This window comes from Canis aureus, chromosome 13 (genome assembly GCF_053574225.1).
Source record: "Canis aureus isolate CA01 chromosome 13, VMU_Caureus_v.1.0, whole genome shotgun sequence".
NCBI classification, from domain to species: Eukaryota; Metazoa; Chordata; class Mammalia; order Carnivora; family Canidae; genus Canis; species Canis aureus.
Window position 1 is genome coordinate 9,111,663 of NC_135623.1, and position 21,050 is coordinate 9,132,712.

The window sequence follows — 21,050 nt, forward strand, 5'->3', positions numbered from 1 at the left end:
ATTTATATTCCCCAAATGAATGAGAACATATAATGTTTGTCCTTCACCGACTGACTTACTTCACTCAGCATAATACCCTCCAGTTCCATCCACGTTGAAGCAAATGGTGGGTAATTTTAAGATTTGTATGGAATCAGAAAAGACCCCGAATAGCCAGGGGAATTTTAAAAAAGAAAACCATATCTGGGGGCATCACAATGCCAGATTTCAGGTTGTACTACAAAGCTGTGGTCATCAAGACAGTGTGGTACTGGCACAAAAACAGACGCATAGATCAGTGGAACAGAATAGAGAATCCAGAAGTGGACCCTGAACTTTATGGTCAACTAATATTCGATAAAGGAGGAAAGACTACCCATTGGAAGAAAGACAGTCTCTTCAATAAATGGTGCTGGGAAAATTGGACATCCACATGCAGAAGAATGAAACTAGACCACTCTCTTTCACCTTACACAAAGATAAACTCAAAATGGATGAAAGATCTAAATGTGAGACAAGATTCCATCAAAATCCTAGAGAGGAACACAGGCAACACCCTTTTTGAACTCGGCCATAGTAACTTCTTGCAAGATACATCCACGAAGGCAAAAGAAACAAAAACCTTTATCAATTTCTTACAGGAAAACAAAAACATACCCAAAACCTCACTCCCCCAAAGTTGCAAAGTATCATGACACCCAACTCTACTAAAATCAAATACAGATGGTACCCCTGTTAAACACCACTTGAGCTAAGCTTATATTTTATGTAGATACACCAAAGAAACGAACAGGAATATCTGAAGTGCAAATGTTTTATTTACAAACTTATTTAAATACTTATTCTCCTCAACTGAATACTTATCGTAATCCAGAATACAACTGCTTTTCCCTCTCATTTGGTGTCTTAAGTTGTTTGTTTTGCTGTTTACATACATAGGAAAATATCTTTTAACAAGTTTTATAATTGAAGAGGGGACTGAGATGCTGTAACACTGCCTTGCCCATTAAAAGTGCCAGCAAATGGATAGAGTTACTGAAATTAATATTTCATATTAAACCACATTTTGTCACTTGCATGTTGTTAGGATTGGAAGAAAAAAACATGCACTTCACCCTTGATTGATATAATTTAATGTAATACATAAACATTTTATACTCACACTTGTATAATTCCATAATTTTATAAAAATAAAAAAGTCAGAGATAATAAATGCAGTTTTCACAGATTCCTTGATGCTTACTAAGCTCTATGCTCTATTATTTACAAATAGATGTTTTCTGTGATCTTTTTCTGTAAAAACCTTATTATCACTTCCAGAACATGATTGACATTATTTTCTATGGAAATCTAGTCTTCCAACTCCATTCAAATTGGTGGATTTCTCACCATGAAATCTGTTTAATAAGACTTAATCTAATATTTAAGGCTTTATCATATTCACAACATAAATATTATGTATGAATTTTCTGATGTACAATAAGATTTGACTTCTGGGAAAATGCTTTCCCACATCTATTACATTCATAGGGCTTTTCTCCTGTATGAGTTATCTGATGTCTAAGGAGATGTGACTTCTTGATGAAGGCTTTTCCACATTCAATACACCCATATGGTTTCTCTCCTGTATGAATTCTTTGATGTGTAACAAGCACAGATGTGTTACCAAAGGCTTTGCCACATACAATACATCGGTAAGGTTTCTCTCCTGTGTGAAATCTAGAATGTTTATAAAGGGATGAGCTATACCTGAAGGTTTTCCCACATTCCTTACATTTAAATGAGTTCTCAAGTGTATGAGATTTCACATGTTGGGTAAAGGAGGAGTTCCAGGTGAATGACTTTCCGCACTCATGGCATTCATAAGGTTTCTCTCCAGTGTGAAGTCTCTGGTGGACTACCAGTTGTGCTTTATGCGTAAACGCTTTCCCACAATCGTTGCACACAAAGGGTCTCTCTCCATTATGGATTTTCTGATGAGTTGCAAGGTGAGCCTTCCTGCTATAGGCTTTCCCACAGTCACTGCATTCAAAGGGTTTTTTTCTTGTATGATTTTTTTCATGTCTAATGAAATGAAACTTCTTTTTGAAGGCTTTCCCACATTCGGTGCATTCATATGAGTTTTCTCCAGTATAACATCCATTATAATTAAGCAAGTCTAAAGTAGGTTGCAAACTCTTCCCATATGATTTACATTTATATGATTTTTTTCTTGTAGGATTAAGACTTGTGCTCATGTTATAATCATGGAGCCTTTCCATAGTCAGAATTTTATTGAATGTGAACAAAACTGAATTCAAAAAATTGTCTTTCTTTTCCTGGTGCTTCTCTGATTCATCAACAAGCATGTAATCAGCTTCTAAAAAGGAGTACAACAAAACATGCCTAGTTACTTTTTTCTATAACAATCTTAGAAACAAACATTATTTCAAATCTAGTATCTGATTCTGAAACAAACCCTGTATTTGCTTTGCTCCTGAGCTTTAAGAATAAAACTGCCAAAGAGGAAGTAGGATCAGATGATAGACAATAATGAGAATAGATGACCTATGGAAAGATAATGAAATAGACACAAGTCACAGTGAATAGGGCACAAGCATCGATACACAGTTATCTCACATGAAGAGATAGATCTCCCACTGTGGAGATCTGACCAATGGATGAGGTGACGAGGAAGGAGAGACTAGGGAGCTAGGCGAAAATAGCAGAGGAAAAATTAGATCTGGAGATGGCAGATCTAGAGTCCTCACCACTTCAGTCCTAGATTACCCTGGTGGGACAGCTCCCCATGTCCCTCATTCATATCTCTTTTTCCTCTTAATCACCTGGCACAATGGCAGTTACCTTCAGGAACATTCTAACATCTCTAGTCCTCTAACTCCAACCAAATCACAGATAAGACATGCCTTTAGACAGGGCTCCAACTCTCCAACAGCTGAGATTCATTCTCCCATGTACTTGTAAGCCCCGGCACAAAGTCAGTCTGCTTGCTATTGCTTTTGTTCTGTTTGTGTTTCTTATTTTGGGGAGTGAGGGGGAAAGCTCCTACATATGACCATTTGTCATATTTCCATTTGACAAGTACTGTTTTTACATTTTCATTCAATCTACCTAACAAACTAGTTCCCAAAAAGCTGCTGAAGTCACATTTTTTCATTCTCATCCTCAAAACCCTAAAAATCTCCAACCACGGGATCCCTGGGTGGCGCAGCGGTTTGGCGCCTGCCTTTGGCCCAGGGCGCGATCCTGGAGACCCGGGATCGAATCCCACGTCGGGCTCCCGGTGCATGGAGCCTGCTTCTCCCTCTGCCTGTGTCTCTGCCTCTCTCTCTCTCACTGCGTGCCTATCATTAAAAAAAAAAAAAAAAAATCTCCAACCACTTCTCCATTAAAAAGGGGAGGGCACCAGGCTGGCTCCGTCAGAGAAGCATGTGCCCTGTGATGTCAAGGTAATGCATTTGAATCCTAACACTGGCTGCAGAGATTGCTCAAATAAACAAATAAGCTTAAAAAAAAAACTAGGGAGAAGAGATTATATTCCCCACTCCTGAGATTTTTTGCTTTCTTTGAATCATTCTCAGGAAACATAAAAAAGCCTCACTGAAAGAATAAGAAACATCCCTACAGTGGCTGACTTTATAACAGTAAATTAATGAAATGTTAATCAAATATCTGTTGTGTGCTCGGCAATGGTGTAAAAATTTAAAATGGTACAGGACTTTTTCTTCAGGGCATTATCACGAGAAAACATGCCTTTAAAGCCACAGGGTTAAAAAAAAAAAAAAAAAAAAAACTAAGAGAATATATATCAAGTTTTTATGATAGAGTCATAGGAGGCTCCAAGAAAGTAGAGATTAATCTAGGCTGGAGTTGCCATGAAAGAGAAGATTGAATTCAGACTTAATAGCATGTTAGGCTTAGTTAGGTAGAGCACATCAGCATCAAAAGAACTGATGCTCAGAAGAAAATCATGTACAAAGTTTGCTAAAGAGCCCAATTGCCATGGCATAGGGAAAAGATGGACCATTCTGGTTAAATAAAATGGAATCACACTAAAGAGGGCCTTAAAAGCCATTTATATATCACAATACAAGGTATAAGGAAATAATTTGTGTTAGGAGAGTAACAAGGAAAATGTAATGATTTGGATACATCTTGCAGGAACATCTAAGATAAACCAGAAAAAGAATGGAATTGGCAATATAGAATCATGAACAGTCTAGACATCACATCAGAAGTTAAAATTCATTTGGTCTATGTCATTAGAAGTTGGGATCCTAAGGGACCTAAAATACACTTAATTTGTGTCTTAATCACTTAAAATACATGTCTCTTATGGGGTCTGTGGAAAAATAAAATTTTATTTTATTATCAGTCTTGTACAACTGGTAGTTGAAATCATAGGTAATAAGTCATAATAGGATTTAAGGAGACATCCTTGAGAGAAAAAAGCTAAGTTGCTTACCATAGTGATTTGGAGATTGCAAAGCAGCAGGCCAGTCATTACACCTTTATTATAATGTAAACAGAAACATGAAGGTAGAATACTGAATAATGGTTACTACAAAAATAAAAAAAAAACGATGAAGGCCAGGGAGGGAAGAGTATGGGAATGGGAAACTGGAGAGGCAGAGATGCCACAGGGAGCACAAAGAAAACCATGTTAGTTCTTCAGAGGGATGTAATTTCCAAGGGAGCTACTGTGAAAGAAGTTCTGAAGGTAGCCATGAAGGCAAGAAGCAAATGGAGAAGGAGTAAGTGAGGGTGAGCGCAGATTAGTAAGGAACCAACTCAAATGAAGCTGGGGAATTTCCAAGTGACATCAGTATTACCAAGTGAAGCAGAGATGCACAATAAGGTAGATACCACAAGTCAGCAGTAGACTAAAGATGACCAATGGTGGGAAACACAGGTAGGGTATATGCTATACGAAGAGAAGACTTTTTTTTGAAAAGGGGAAATAATTAGAGCATAATGTTACTAAAGTTTTGAAATAAAAACCAACATATACTGAACACTTACTATATGCCAACTATTTGAAGGGTTTTACATGTATTAACTCGTATAATCTTTAAGAGAAACCAGAGGTGAGGATTAACATTATCCCTGTTTTATAAATAAAGTTGTGCTACAAAATAATTAGGTTAGATATTGACTGGTGGAGTAAGACTTCAAACCCACACGACCTGACTACCTTACAAGAACCAGATGTTTGGAAAACAACTGTGAATACACCAAGGAAGGAAGAAGAATGAGGATTACACGAATTGAAAGAACAAAGGAAGGACCGACATGGAACAGGAGGTGCAGGGAGCCAGGGCACAGGGGAGAGGGATATCCCTCCATACAAGAGCTGGCAAAGAGAAAGAGCAGCTATGTGGGCAGTGACAGCGAAGGTGTCATCTGGGGATCTGACGATATTATGTCAAGTGCACCCAGTCACTTCCAAAGGTGTGGGGCTTTTAAGAGGTGCTTCCTGAAAGAGTTGCTTTAAAGGTACCTGTCCCTCACTGATCAACTGGAATCTCAATTCCAAGGACTCTCATCTGCCTGGTTTTCTTTCACTCACCTGGATAGTGCCAACATGGCTGCTCTCTCTCTGCCATCCATGGCTCTTGTCCTTGCTCTGCCTTGAAGATCACTTTTGTTTTGGTAACTGGGTCCCCTGTTCATGAGAAACAACACAGAACTGGAGACAAAGTGCTAGAGACAAACGACTACCTCACAATTCAGGTCTGCCTCCTTGAGTCTCAGGGCCTGGAAAGAATGACAAACAGACTTTAGAACAGAAAAGACCCTGTTCCTCCATTTGGGAGGTAGAAGCATAAACACACTATCTGTTTATGCATGATCTCAAAGGGGATTAAGAATCTGTGACCACTAACATTCAGGGCTGAATTTAGGAAAGCTTCAGAATGTCCACAGCTTCCACAAGTCCTAAGGGAAGGGCACTTATGAGTATATTCTTAAACTGAAGAGTTATCACCCACTGTCCTTACCCACTGAGATGAGGTTTCTAAAGTTCTCCAGCATCACATCCCAATACAAGGTTCTCTGATCACAGTCAAGCAGCTGCCATTCGTCTGGGGTGAAGTCCACAGCCACATCCTGGAATGTCACTGATCCCTGTAACAGCATATTGATCTTCAAACTACAGTGTGCATAATTTGGGGACTTGCAAGAGAATCATGGCAGCCTCTTATGATTATATCATATTTATTGTTGAGTTTTTAAAAAGTTATATATGATAAGTTTTATATGCTTGACTCAGAAATAGACTTTGTGATAGAAACAAAAATGACAAAAAAAAAAGAAACAAACAAACAAAAATGACATTAAAAATATTCACTAGTGTCAGGACAATTCAACTGGGTAAAGAATAGTCTTTTTTTTTTTTTTTTTAAAGATTTTATTTATTCATTCACGAGAGACAGAGAGAAAGAGAGAGATAGAGGGAGGCAGAGACACAGGCAGAGGGAGAAGCAGGCTCCATACAGGGAGCCTGATGTGGGGCTCGATCCCGGTACTCCAGGATCACGCCCTGCGCTGAAGGCAGGCGCTAAACCACTGAGCCACCCAGAGATCCCCAAGAATAGTCTTTTTAACAAATGGTGTTGGGTCAGCTAAATAGCCACATGCAAAAGAATGAAACTAGATCCTCTTCACACATACAAACACCTCATATTATATGTGAAAATAAACTAAAGGTGGATCAGAGACCTATATGCAAGAGCTAAAACTATAAAATTATTAGAAGAATACACAGGAGTACATCTTTCTGATCTTGGATTAGGCAGTGGTTTCTTAGACATGACAGGAAGTATAAGTGACTAAAGAAAAAACAGATAAAATGGAAATCATCAAATTTAAACTTTGTGCTTCAAAGGACAGCATCAAGAAAGTGAAAAGACAACCCACAGAATGGGATAAAATATGTTCACATCATAAACCATGAGAGGAGACTTGTATCTAGAATATTTTTTTAAAAAATTATTTTTTTAACTAACTTGAATTTATTTTTTTAATTTTTTTATTTAAAAAAATTTTTTTTTATTGGAGTTCAATTTGCCAACATATAGCATAACACCCAGTGCTCATCCCATCAAGTGCCCCCCCAGTCACCTCCACCCCCTGCCCACCTCCCTTTCCACCACCCCTTGTTTGTTTCCCAGAGTTAGTTAGGAGTCTCTCATGTTCTGTCTCCCTTTCTGATATTTCCCACTCATAAAAAAAAAAAAATTCTTACAACATAACAATAAAAAGATAACTCAACTTAAAAATGGGCAAAATATTTGAACAGACTTTCTCCAAAGACACACATGGTCCATAAGCACGTATAAAGATGCTCAACATTATTAGTAAACACAAATCAAAACCACAATGAGATATCACTTCACACCCACTATGATGGTTAAAATCAAAGATGCACAATGACATGTGGTAATAAGGATGTGGAGAAACTGGAACTCTCATACATTGGTAATGGGGTTGTAAAATGGTGCAACTATGGAATACGGTTTTAGAGTTGTTCAAAATGTAAACTACTGAGCTACCATATGACCCAGAATTCCTCCTAAGTATACACCCAAGAAAGTTGAAAATATATGTCCACATAAAAACTTGTACACAAATGTTCACAGAGAAATATTCATAACAGCCAAAAGTGAAAACAATATGAGTATCCATAACTGATGAATAGATGGATAAACAAAATGAGGTATATCCATATAATGTAATATCATTTGGGATACATATAACATCAATGACCCTTGAAAATATTGTGCTAGGTTAAAGAAGATGGTCAAAAAAGATCACATGTTGGGACACCTGGGTGATCTCTGCCTTTGGCTCAGGGCGTGATTCCGGAGTTCCAGGATCAAGTCCCACATCAGACTTCCTGCATGGAGCCTGCTTCTCCCTCTGCCTATGTCTCTGCGTCTCTCTCTCTCTCTCTCTCTGTCTCTCTCTCTCTGTCTCTCATGAATAAATAAAATCTTTAAAAATATCTAATTTATATAAAAAAAGATCACATATTATATTGTCCTAGTTACATTAAATGTTCAGAAAAGGCAAATCCATAGAAATAGAAAACAAATTAGGGCTGAGAGATGAAAGAAACAAGGAATGACTGCTAATATGGGGTTTCTTTTGAGGGTAATGAAAATATTCTAAAGTTAGATGGTGGAGATGGTTTTACAATTTGTGAGTAGACTAAAAACCATTGAGCTGTATATACTTTAATGGGTCAATCTGTACTATTTTAATTATGTCTCACTAAAATTATTTAAAATATTTCTTATTTGTCCTTCATTCATTTACTCATAAAATGTTTAATAAGGACTTATCAGACATTGCACTAGTGATACAAAAAAGAAGAAAGGTATTACTGGTCTCAGAGATCTTACAATCTGTAAAACACTACAAAGTAAATACGTAAGTTAGAAGGGCTATAAGGTTAACATGTCAGACTCATATGACCATAACAAAATAGAAAATGGCGTTTTTTAACATGATAAAAATATATCCTCTCAACCATAAAGCCAAAATCATATTTAACTAACTTAAGCTGAAATTAAAAAGGCATGTAACTACATGTCTATCATGGAGATAGTTAAAACCACATAGAACAGGGGTCAGCAAACTACAATCCATGTACTGACCTGCTGTTTTTGTACAAAAAATGTTACTGGAACATTTACACCCATTCATTTACTTCAACTCCAAAGTCAGAGTTGCATAGTTGTCACAGAGGCAGTATGGCCTTCAAGCCTAAAATATTTACTATCTGGCCCTTTAAAAAGTTAGAAGACTAGTTAGGGTTTGTCTTATGAATGCATAGATAGTTCAGTATTAAGAAATGTATTAGAAATTCTCTAAAATTGCTATATTAAAGAAGACAAAATATATTATTTTACCAATAGGCATTTTGAAACATTTATGAAGCAAAAAGTTCCCAATTTATGAAAACAATCTTAACAAGCTAAAGTCTTTTAACTTGATTAAAAACAAAAAACAAAACAAAAAAAAAAACCCAACTATCTACCGAAATACAACAGGAAACAATGAAACCCTGGAACTATTCCCATTAAAATTGGAACAAAAAAGATATTGGCTAGTAATTACACCTGAAAATTATAGTTCCTAGAAGTCCTGTCCATTGCAATAAGACAAGATAAAAAATTGAAGACATATATATTGAGCAGTAAGAAACAAAACTCCATTTGAAGAGTATATGACTGTCTATCTAGAAAATCTAAGAACCACTTAAAAACATCTTGGACTTAATAAGAGTTCTGTAAGTTGACAAAAAGTCAAATAGATAAATGCATATTTTCCTATACACCAAAATAGCCAATTAGAAAATATAATGAAAAAAGATTCATCCCATTCTCAACAGCAACTTAAACCAAAAGAGTAAATTTTACAAGAAATGTACAGAAATTATAATAATAAATCTATAAAAATGTAAAGAAGGACTTGTATGAAAGATTAAATGGAGAATACATTATTGAAAACTCATGAATTCTCTAAAAATTAATGTAAAAGTATACTGCAATCACAATTATAACACCTAATATACCCCATTTATAGAGACTGACAAGCTGATTCTAAAATTCACACGGAAGACAAGATGCTGGAGCATACCAGGAGATGCTGGAAAAGGTACAAAGTTTACATATGGGTCCAGAAGAATATAAGAAAGGCTATGTACTTGAACTTACAAATTAAGTTCAAATAGTGCTGCTTGTTGGCACTATGTTCTCTGCTTACTCTGGGAAACACTTTAAGGAAGTCAAAGGAAATCTGATGTTAAATTTATCACAGGGTTGTTGCTGTGAATGTTATTTTTAATATTATCTCTATGAACACCCATTTTAAGATATATTTTTCAAAGAATTGAATCAGGAATATCTTTACTTATCTGAGGAATTGTTTTTGCTTCATCTTCACAGATAATACCAATACTTTTAAGTGGCTATCAATTTCCTGTGATTGCTATAAAGACTGGGTCCACATATGCAACTCAAATCTATTCCAACTATGTGCAGCCCCTGTGACCTGGATATCAACTTAATCAAATTTTCTAATGGACATGATCTATTCAATCCACATTTTTCCCTGTCTTTACATTTCCTTTTTATATAGATTTTTGTGGGATTTAAATGACTAAATAAATGGATACCTTACCTGGAAGCTGATCATTTTCTGCAGCTCTTACACAGAAATCTATGAAAGTAAAAATGGGAAAAAGAATAGAAAGGCATGAAAAACTAGAAAGAATGTAGAAAACAAGCACTATCAGAAAAGAAGGACTCACATTGCAGTTTCAGTAAATGCCACCTAGTGGGAGAATGAGGATTCTAGGCGATGTCAGAAAAGTCCATATTTTATAAACACCAAATTTGACTGGTGATTCTGTTATGAATATATGAAGGTAGGATAAGTGTTGTACATTTCTGTCCTGCTGATCTAACAGCGAGCAGTTAATCTCTGAACCAGGGACATTTTTTTCCTCCCAAAAATTTATCCTAAGAAAATAATAACAAATGAGTTAAAAGACTAACTAAAAGCCTGGTCTCTGAAACTCAGTAGTTCTGGAAATCTCTGCTCTGAAGCTGGGATAAGAAAGCTCAAGTTAGGTTGGGTTTTCTTGAGAAGGCTGGACCAGGATTTTTTTTTAAGCTGGAGCATGTTCAGTTTAAACTCTAAACCTGTCCCCTCCCTGGAAATTCACCGTCTCCTAAGAGAGCAGTATTGGTTTTTAGAAATTCCAACCAGCAAAACTGGGGGCATAGAAAGACTAAAATATGCAAAAGGGACTCCCAACTTTATTTACAGTGTTCACTGGAAGATCTGCAGATTCAAAGAGACTCTTAAAAAAAAAAAAAAAAAGACTACAAATCCAAATTTACTTAGCATTCATTGCTCAAATATTTCAGAAGGAGAATAAACTCAACTCTTTTTGCAGGGTGCTATTTTGCAAAAAAGAATAAATTTGGAGCAAAGCATAAGGAATACAGTCAATGATACTGTAATAGTGAAATAAGGGGGGGGGTACAGATGGTAAGTACACTTGTGGTGAACATAGCACAATGTATAAACTTGTCAAATCAGTAAGTTGTACACCTGAAACTAATGTACCATTGTGTGTCAACAATGCTCAAAAAAAAAAAAAAAAATCTGGTGAGAACTCATCTGGGTCTGAATCTCAGCTCTTCCATTTACTAAGCCTTCAGTATAAAGCAAGTACTTTAAGCTCTCTCAGCTTCAGTTAATTCATATGCAAAATGGAGAGAACACTTCAGATTATTGTTGTGAAAATACACAAATAGCAGTTTCGCTAGAAAAGCTTTCTTCCTAGATCCCTTTGAATGGTTTAATACTACCTTTTGCAAGCTCTGGTAGGGCCAACGATGTTCTTGCAACCAGAAAAGGTAACAGCCTGATGCACATGCTCCTACACAGTGACCTCTACCTACTGGAGCAGGAATGCAAACTGAGTCTGTCCCAGCCCACCCGGAATCTGGGAATCCAATGAGTGGCAGTCAGACCCTCCTCTTGCTTTCTCTGAAGTACTCCAGAATTGCACAGGACCCACACGCCCAAACACCAAATCGCCGCACGTGGGGGTTGAGAAGTTTTGTCTTCGGCTTGGTAAGCCAATAAACTGGTCTCTGTCTTTCTCCCCGCCCTTCCCGTCCGTCCCCAGGCTCCGCAGAGTCATACCTGCCAGCCTTTCACCGCCACGCTCCCAGCTTTGCTTCTAAGAGATCAGGTTACAGAGATCTCCTAGAGACTCGCGGCTAGAGCCGCACGCTCCCTTCACTCCGCGCAGCTCGGAAGGTTACGGAATACCGGCTGCCGCCCCACTAAGCATGTGCGGAAGTAAGTGACGCCCAGGTTCCCAGGTCCCTCCGCGGTGCGGCTAGTCATAGGGGACTACATTTCCCATAAGGCCTGTGAGCTCGTTTCCGGAAGGCGTCAGAGCATCTGCCTCTTAGGGAGGAGATTCCTGGGTTGGTATCTCTGGGGCTTCCCTGAGAACCATGCTTATTTGTAAAAGGGAGGTGTATATAGGATTTTAGTTTAAAAATATAAAAGACATCAGAATTTTTAAAACAAGAAAATCTAAATCAATGGTGTAAAATAATAATCTACCCTTAGTTCAGTTTCTTCTAGCAATGCTCCAGTTTAGGTCCCAACAAAGGAAATAAAGAGGACCCAAGAAAGACGACTGAGAGAGGATAATGTGTGAGACAGACTTAAAAGTAGAAGAGTTTGGATCTGCAAAATCGAGGGAAGAAAATGTTTCAAGATGTGGAGAGTGATCCACTGTGTTAAATGCTATTGATGAATCAAGTAGGATGATAACTAAGACTTGACCATTGGGTTTAGCATGGTGGAGACTGTTAAAACATGCCGTTTTGGTGTAGTGTTAGAAGTTTGATTAAATCTGATAAGGATTTTATAAGAGTTGGATAAAAGAATGGGAGAAAGTGTACAAAGCAAATATAGAAAGTACTTGTAAGATGTTTGGCTTTATTTTTTTTTTTTTTTTATTTTAGATGTTTGGCTTTTTAAAGAAAAAGATAGCTGTCGTTGCATATGGATTTTGGGTCCAGAATTTTTTTTTAAGCTGGAAGAAATTATATTATGTATGCTAACTGAAATGATAGAGTAGAGGAGGAAATTGACAATACAGGAGACATAAGACGATTGCAGGAAGAAAGTCCTTCAGGAGAAAGGGGGTGGAATCCAGTACACAACAGAAGGATAAGTTGTAAGTATGGACCACTCATGGATTGAAATAAAAAGAGAGGCAGAATTTATAGGTTACAGACAGATAGGCATACAGATTTGTTAGTAGGAGAATGAGGATGTCCTTTTCTGAGTGCTTCTGTTTTCTTAGTGAAATAGGAAGCTGAAAAATGAAGATAGGGAAGGTATTGGACATTTGAGAAAAGAAATACTCTATTACATTGATTCTAATACACTTTTCATATTTTAACATATGTGAAATTGCTGTCTTACAAATGTTGCCATGCCATTGTTTAACTGGAGCATTTTTTTCTTTTTTTAGAGTATATGAAATATTTATGTACCTTATAATCAATGGCATCTGAGATTCTAATGTTAGTTATTTAGGAATGTGGGAGCATGAATAGATTAAGGAAATATAGGGGATCCCTGGGTGGCTCAGCGGTTTAGCGCCTGCCTTTGGCCCAGGGCTCCATCCTGGAGTCCCGGGATGGAGTCCCGCGTTGGGCTCCTGGCATGGAGCCTGCTTCTCCCTCCTCCTGTGTCTCTGCCTCTCTCTCTCTCTATGTCTATAATAAATAAATAAATAAATAAATAAATAAATAAATAAATAAATAAATCTTTAAAAAAAGATTAAGGAAATATAGTACTGTTGCTTGGTAGCAGTAACAGCCCACTTGATATAGTTAGCCATTGACTTGCATTTTCAGTGTCATAAAAACATATTTTTATATATCATTTTTAAAAAACATCTTTGCTTGGGGTGCCTGGGTGGCTCAGTCAGTTAAGCATCTGGCTCTTAATCTCTTCTCAGGTCTCGATCTCAGGGTCATGAGTTCAAGCCCTGTGCTGGGTGGGCATGAAGTCTACTTAAAAAAAAAAAAAAAAAAGAATCCGTTTTTGATCTGTAGCCCACTTGAGCAATTGCACCATTTCCTAACTTTCCTTCGTAGAAAAATTTTCCTAAAGAGTTGCTTCTTGTTGTTCACATTTTTTCCCAATTCTCTCTGCAGTTCACTCTAATGGCTTCTTGACTCTTCTCTCCTGAAACTGATCTTGTAAAGTTACCAATGAAATTCCAATTCTGTCCTCATATTAGACTTCAACAGCATTCAACACTATTAAAACACTTCCTTATCTTGGTTTCTATAACATGTCAAGAAAGCTAGTTTCTCTCATTTCACTAAGAATACTTCTGTATTTCCTGTACTAAAACTCTTCCTCTGTTCCACCTCCAAATGTTTGAATACTCAAGGGTTTGACCTTGGGACTTTTTCTGAAAATTTCCCCTAAATGATCTCATTTGATCCCATGATCTTTAACGCCATTTATGTAATGATGACTGAAAAATCTGTATTCTCCGGCTTTCATTTCTCCCCTGAATAGCAGACCCCTAATTCCTTATGCCTACCTGAAATTTCCCCTTAAATATCTAAGAGTCACCTCTAACTTCACATCTCCAAACCAACTGATTCCTGCTCCCTCCATCTATCCCCCACTCTAGCACTTCTAGTTCAATACATATACCATCACCACTTCATTATTTAAGTAAAAATTTAGGAGCCATCCTTGAGTTCTCTTAATTCTTTTTCCTTTCTTTCTTTCATTGTATATATGTTCTAGGAAAGCATATATTTTTGTTTTGTGATATTGTGACTTATAAGAAGAAATATATATTTCATTTTCATCCTTGTTTCTGATGCAGAGCTCCTAAAATTCTTGGAATTTCCTAAGTGATAATGGTGTCTTTTCTTGTATTAATGAAGTGACTTTTGGACTGTACCTAAGGATGGGTGGCTGGCTGGCTGCCAAGAGAACCAACCATATGATTAGAGGGTGGGAGGTCAGTTCCAACTCCCTGACTCCTGGGGAGGGGAATGAGGCTGGTGGTTGAATTAACTGCCAAAGACCAATAACTTAATCAATCATGCCTATGTAATGAAGCCTCAAGAGACTTTCTGGGTTGGTGAACACATGGAGGGACAGAGAGAGTAATGACCCAGAAAGGTCATGGAAGCTCGGCACACTTTCCCCATACTTTGCCCTGTGCATCTCTTCCATGGACTCTTCCTGAGTTATATATCCTTTTCTAATAAACTGTAATCTAGAGAATAAAGTGTTTCTCCAAGTTCTATAAGCTACCTAGCAAATTGGTCAAACCCAAGGAGGAGTTGTTGGAAGCTCTAATATATAGCCAGTGGGTTAAAAGCATAGGTGAAAATCTGGACTTGTGACTGGCATCTGAGGTTGGGAGAGAGAGCCAGACTTGTAGGACTGATTCCTTAATCTGTGGGATCTGACACTATCACCAGGTGGTGTCAGAAAATTGTTTGGTGGTGGGGAAAAACCCACAGATTGGAATTGGTATAAGTAGAATTTTAGTTTTGTTCATGACTGTATCTCCAGAACCTGGAACATAATAGGTGCCAAATAAATATTTGCAATTCCAAATAAATGTGTAATTGTCTATAGTTTTATTTCCATAAATGTGTCATGGAATTTGTCATTTGTTTCCCATATCTATGGATCTGTTTCTGTTTTATTTGTTCATTTGTTTTGTTTTTCAGATTCCATATGTAAGTGAAATCATATGGTATTTGTCTTTCTCTGACTGATTTCAGTTAGCATAATATTGTCTAGGTCCATTCACGTTGTCACAAATGGCAAGATTCCATTCTTTTTTATGACTAATATTCCATTTTCCATTTTGTGTGTGTATTTGTGTGTATGTCTGTACACACACACATTTTCTTTATCCCATTCATTTGTTGATGGCCACTTAGATTGCTTCTGTATTCGACTATTGTAAATAATGCTGCAATGAAAGTAAGAGTGCATGTATCTCTTCAAATTGGTGTTTGTGTTTTGGTTTTTGAGTTTTGTTTTGGATAAACACCCAGATATGGTATTGCTGGATCACATGGTAGTTCTAGTCTTAATTTTTGGGAGGAATCTCCATACTGTTTTCTGTTGTGGCTGCACCACTTTACATTCCCACCAACGGTGTATAAAGGTTACCTTTTCTCTGCATCCTTGCCAACACGTTATTTCTTCTTTAAACATTTTTTTAAATAATATCCAACCCAACAGGTGTGAGGTGATCTCATTGTGGGTTTTTTTTTCCATTGTGGTTTTGATTTGCATTTCCCTGATGATTAGTGATGTTGAGGATCTATTCATGTACTTGTTGACCTGAGTTTGGAAGTATTCCTTCCTCTTTAATTTTTTGGAATATCTTGAAAAGAAGTACTAACTTTTCTTTAAATGATAGATTTCACCTATGAAGCTATCTGATCGTAGACTTTTTTGTGTGGAGGGGTTAAAAATACCGATTCAATTTCATCAGTTGTATTAGTCTATTCACATTTCTATTTCTTCATCAATCAGTTTTAGAAAGCTGTATGTTCCTAGGAACTTATCCAGTTCTTCTAGGTTTTCCAATTTGTTGGCATATAATTGTTCTTGGTAGTTTCTTATGATCCTTTATATTTCTGTACTGTCAGTTGTAATTTCTTTTTCATTTCTGGTTTTACTTGGGTCCTCTTTTTTTTTTTTCTTGATGAGTGTGCCTAGAGGTTTACCAATTATGTTTATCTTTTCAAGGAATCAGCTTTTCATTTCATTGATCTTTGCCATTTTTTAAATCTCCATTTCATTTATTTCTGTCCTTCTGTCCTTTGTTATACTAACTTGGGGCTTTGTTTATTCTTCTTTTTCTAGTTCCTTTAGGTGTAGTTATTTACTTTGGATTTTTCTTGTTTCTTGAGGTCACCCTGTATCAACATGAACTTCCCTCTTAGAATTGCTTTTTGCTACATACTATAGATTTAGGAATGCAGAGTGTCCATTTTCATTTGTCTTAATTTTTATTTCCTTTTTGATTTATTCATTGACTCATTACTTGTTTAGCAGCAGGCGTTTAGTCTCCAAGTGTTTGTGTTATTTCCAGTTTTTTCTTGTAATTGGTGTCTGGTTTGATATTATATTAGTTGCAAAAGATACTTGATAAGATTTCAATCTTCTTGAATTTATTATCTTGTGACCTAACCTGTGATGTATCATAGGGAATGTTCCCTTGAAAAGAATGTGTATTCTGCAGTTTTGAGATGAAGTGTTCTGTATGTACCTATTAAATCCATCTGGTCTAATGTGTTATTTAAAGCCAGTGTTTCCTTATTGATTTTCTGTCTAGATGATCTATCCATTGAGGTAAGTGGGCTGTTAAAGTTCCATATTATTATTGTATTATTAGTTTCATTTTTATAGGCTCTCCCTCCTATATGGCCTATGCAATGAATGTGAAGACCTGCACTCTAAAAATCTTGATACATTCTTCACTTTTTCATAGGTCCCGATGTGTGAAAAGATTATTATGATCATCTAAGCTTTTTAAAAGATTTTATTTATTTATTCATGGGGGGTACACAGAGAAAGGGGGCAGAGACACAGGCAGAGGGAGAAGCAGGCTACCTACAGGGAGCCTGATGTGGGACTCGATCCCAGGATCCTGGGATCAGAACCTAAGCCAAAGATAGATGCTCAACCACTGAGCCACCCAGGTGCCCCATGATCATCTAAGTTTTGGCCAAAGCTCCTGAAACTCCTCTGCAATGCACTTTCTGATGAATGTGAAGACTTGAGTCTAACTGAAGGCCTTTCCACAACTACCACATATGTGGACTCTGATGTACATGAAGAAAGATTTGCATTTTGGCTGAAGCTCTTATCATGCACAACACATTTGTTGGGTTCCTCTCTCACCTGCACTCTGACGGATGTGAAGTCTTGAGTTATCACTAAAACCTTTACCTCTCTTCACACATTTAGAGGCCCTTTCTCCTATGTAATCTCTCCAAAGAACTTGAAGACCTGAATTCTACCTGAGGCTCTTGTCACATTCACCATACCTGTAGGGTTTCTAACCATATGGATTCTCTGTTGAATATGAACATTTGAGTTAGCACATAAACTTTTCTGCATTCCTCACATTTAAATGGTTTTTTCCTCTTTTCAGGACATGAAGAATTATATTACAGCTGAAGCCTTTACCATATATATATATCACATTTACAGTTTCTCCCGTGTGAATTTTTTCTTTATAGCAAAGATCCATCTCTGTTTGAATCCCCACTATGTCAATCAAACTTATAAGGTTTCTGTATGGTCTTTCTGATGAGCTCGATACTCAGGCTGAAGCATCTACCATACTTGCTATGCTTGGGGGTGGACATGAAAAATAAAATCACTGGACAAAATATTTCAATGGCTACTTGAATAGAAGAGAAGAGTGGAAACTGGAAGTGCTGGAATCTCAGTTAACTAGACTCCTGGGTAAAAGAAGTCTTAGAATGTAAAGATGGAAAACAAAAAGAGTGAAATATGAAAGAGAAGATAATAGATGTAGAAGGCAGGTCAAGGAAATTTTACATATAACAGGCACACCAGAAGAGAACAGAGGAATACTAAACAAAGAAATACTTTCTAAGTTGAAGCAGTTGAAGGAAAGCACAAAATTTTCAGTACTAAAAGAAAATGACAGAGTATAAAATAATGAGAAAAAGTAGGGAGATGCAGGAGGTATATATAATAGAAATATATGTAACAGTTTGCAGAAAGAGAAAAATAAAAACAGAGAATAACCTACACAGAAAAGCAATAGTTGAAAACATTTTAAAGAGAATACTTTCTTCCTTACATCTTAGTACATTTCTATAATGAACATGTATTATTTAACCAGAAAAATCTACCATCGAGGCAATTAAAAGACATGCAATAAACTGGCTTTTAAGAATCATTTTAAAAGATTAAAATCTTCATTCATAATGTGCAGTAAATGTAAGCAGTCAACTCTCTCTTTTTTTAAGATTTATTTATTTATTTATTTATTTATTCAGAGAGAGAGAGAGGCAGAGACACAGACAGAGGGAGAAGCAGGCTCCCCGCAGGAAGCCCAACAGGGGACCCGATCCTGGGTCTCCAGGATCACACCCTGGGCTGCAGGCAGCGCTAAACCGCTGCACCACCAGGGCTGCCCTCAACTTTTTTTTTTAAGATTTTACTTACTTATTCATGAGAGACAGAGAGAAAGGCAGAGACACAGACAGAGGGAGAAACAGGCTCCCTGTGGGGAGCCCAACACAGACTCGATCCCAGCATGATGGGATCACACCCCAAGCCAAAGGCAGACGCTCAACCACTGAGCCACCCAAGCATCCCTAAGCAGTCAATTCTTAAAGGAAATACAAATTACCAATAAATAGCACTCAGCTTCCCAGCTTATCTGAATAGTGGAAACGGTGGTGCAAATTTAGAAAGTGTATCCAACATAATGCCCTTTTCATATTTCGGCCTTATGCTGAATATGTATGGGTGACTGGAACTTGGGCAGCTGTTTTTGGACTATGAAGTAGGAAGATAACCTGTTGATGCTAGAGGAACAAGAGAGAAGGAACCTGGGTCCCTGACACTATGGAGTGCCACCTCAGACCTAGACTAACTATATATAGGTTCTTTGTCATAAAATAAATGAATGTGAATAAATGAATGTGAATTTTGTTTCACCAGTATTGTTTTTAGCAAATTCTACTATAAACAGTTGAATCTAGTCCTAATTAAAGTATTCAATCCATTCTCTGGCCCAGGAAGCATTTTTTTTTTTTTAAATCAAGGAAGAGCTTTTTTATGATGTCTCTTCATTTATTCACTCACTGAGCAAATATAGAAGAGCTCCATAATTTAGAGTTTAGATACCTCTCCCTCTCTCTCTCTTTTATGAATAAATAAATAAAATCTTTCTTAAAAAATAAGGATTTGAGAGCTCAGGGTATTACTGAATTACAGAACGATTGAATTCTGACAATATCACTATCTGAAACCAACTGATTTTTTTTCCCTCTTTTTAAAGATTTTTTTAATGAGAGACACACAGAAAGAGGCAGAGACATAGGCAGAGGGAGAAGCAGGCTCCCTGTGGGGAACCTGATGCAGGACTCAATCCCAGGACCCTGGGATCATGACCTGAGCCAAGGGCAGACACCACAATGAGCCACCCAGATGCCCCTCTTTTCAAGCTTTTAGTATAACGGAGATGATGCCAATAGAACCCCAAGCAAGTTGTTTTCTTGAAGACTGTTAACACTATTTATCCTATAAAGTCCAATTTATTTACTATGCCCCCAATTGGATTCCAAACTTCCTACGCCTAGAATAAGATATAGAATAGGAGGTTTAACAACAGCAAAAAATACTTTGCAGTATAATGGTTAAGAGCATAAGCACTGCATTTCAGACATATCTAGGCTAGTCTACCACTTTCAAACTGTAGGATCTTGGGCAAATTTTATAACCCTTCAAAACCTTGATTCCCTTATCGGAGATAATAATGGATATATAGATTTAATCATATAAGTACTTAGTACAGTGCCTGGCACATAATACTCATTCAGTAAATGAGAATTATCATTACAAGATTCCCACTATCCATAAGAAAAGTTTATATGTAGCTCAGAACACCTCCAAAGATAATCTTTTTTTAAGATTTTATTTATTTGTGAGAGACACACAGAGAGAGGCAGAGACACAAGCAGAGGGAGAAGCAGGCTCCCTGTGGGGAGCCTGATATGGGACTCGATCCCAGGACCCCAGGATCACAACCCGAGCCAAAGGCAGACGCTCAACCACTGAGCCACCCAGGTGCCTCCCTCCAGAAGTAATCTACTGTAACTCCAAAAATGTTCAACTTTTACCAGCTCATGTAGACATGGAGTCACATTAACAATATTCATCATGGTTCTGATGTTCTTCTAGTTCATACAGAAACCTCTACCCTTACAAACTCTTCTCCCCCTCCATCTACTTATGCAAATTCTCTAGTAGTATCTGCATAAACAAGCTTTTTTCCTTCTGGATGATATCCAAATCATTTTCCACTAGCCTCTTTGGCGATGTTTGCAGTAAGGGCTCCACCACCTTCTAAAATACGCTGAGATTCCTCTCCACCATCTTTACATTTTTCTTAAAATGTTTTTATTTTTGTTGGTTCTCCCTTTATTAAAAGGGCACTGCACTATATGCAACTTCAGGGGGCTTGTTTTTTTCACTTAGTATTGTGCTAAGATTCACCCACGTTGTTGCTGTGGCTCATTTCTTTTAGCTGCTGTACATCATCCACACTCTTCTGATAAGCCCTTGGATAGTTTCTAGGTTCTGGTTTTACTACTGTAAAACTACTACAGAGTGTATTCTTGTTCCTATTTCCTGTTGTATGTATGTAAGAGCTTCTCTTGGCATATCCTGAGGTGTGGTATTATAAG

At 37.2% G+C, this 21,050-nt stretch overlaps 1 protein-coding gene across 3 annotated transcripts; it reads right to left on the reverse strand.

The window, feature by feature from the left end:
• Window positions 1–777: 777 nt before the first annotated feature.
• Window positions 778–11,864, reverse strand: LOC144281794 (uncharacterized). 3 transcript variants are annotated; one of them, XM_077844553.1, is made up of 5 exons: window positions 11,707–11,864; window positions 10,168–10,206; window positions 5,979–6,105; window positions 5,549–5,644; window positions 778–2,338 (listed from the first exon to the last, which is right to left on the reverse strand). In XM_077844553.1, exons 2-5 carry the CDS (start codon window positions 10,180–10,182, stop codon window positions 1,434–1,436), a joined length of 1,143 nt encoding a protein of 380 aa, XP_077700679.1. In that variant the 5' UTR covers window positions 10,183–10,206; window positions 11,707–11,864; the 3' UTR covers window positions 778–1,433. The 3 variants fall into 3 exon arrangements, with proteins under 3 accessions (XP_077700679.1, XP_077700680.1, XP_077700681.1); XM_077844554.1 differs by lacking the exons at window positions 10,168–10,206; window positions 11,707–11,864 and adding an exon at window positions 4,445–4,488 and having other exon boundaries at window positions 5,549–5,736; window positions 5,979–6,111; XM_077844555.1 differs by lacking the exons at window positions 10,168–10,206; window positions 11,707–11,864 and adding an exon at window positions 4,445–4,488 and having other exon boundaries at window positions 5,979–6,020.
• Between the last annotated feature and the right edge of the window lie 9,186 nt (window positions 11,865–21,050).

What these genes read in the sequence shown, in the direction of transcription:
- LOC144281794 (XM_077844553.1), bottom strand. An exon ending in TAGAAACCTCATCTCAGTGG is followed by an intron (nt 5,645 to 5,978) that starts GTAAGGACAGTG and finishes TCTCATGAACAG; the next exon opens with GGGACCCAGTTACCAAAACA. An exon ending in GCCATGTTGGCACTATCCAG is followed by an intron (nt 2,339 to 5,548) that starts GTGAGTGAAAGA and finishes ACTCCTTTTTAG; the next exon opens with AAGCTGATTACATGCTTGTT.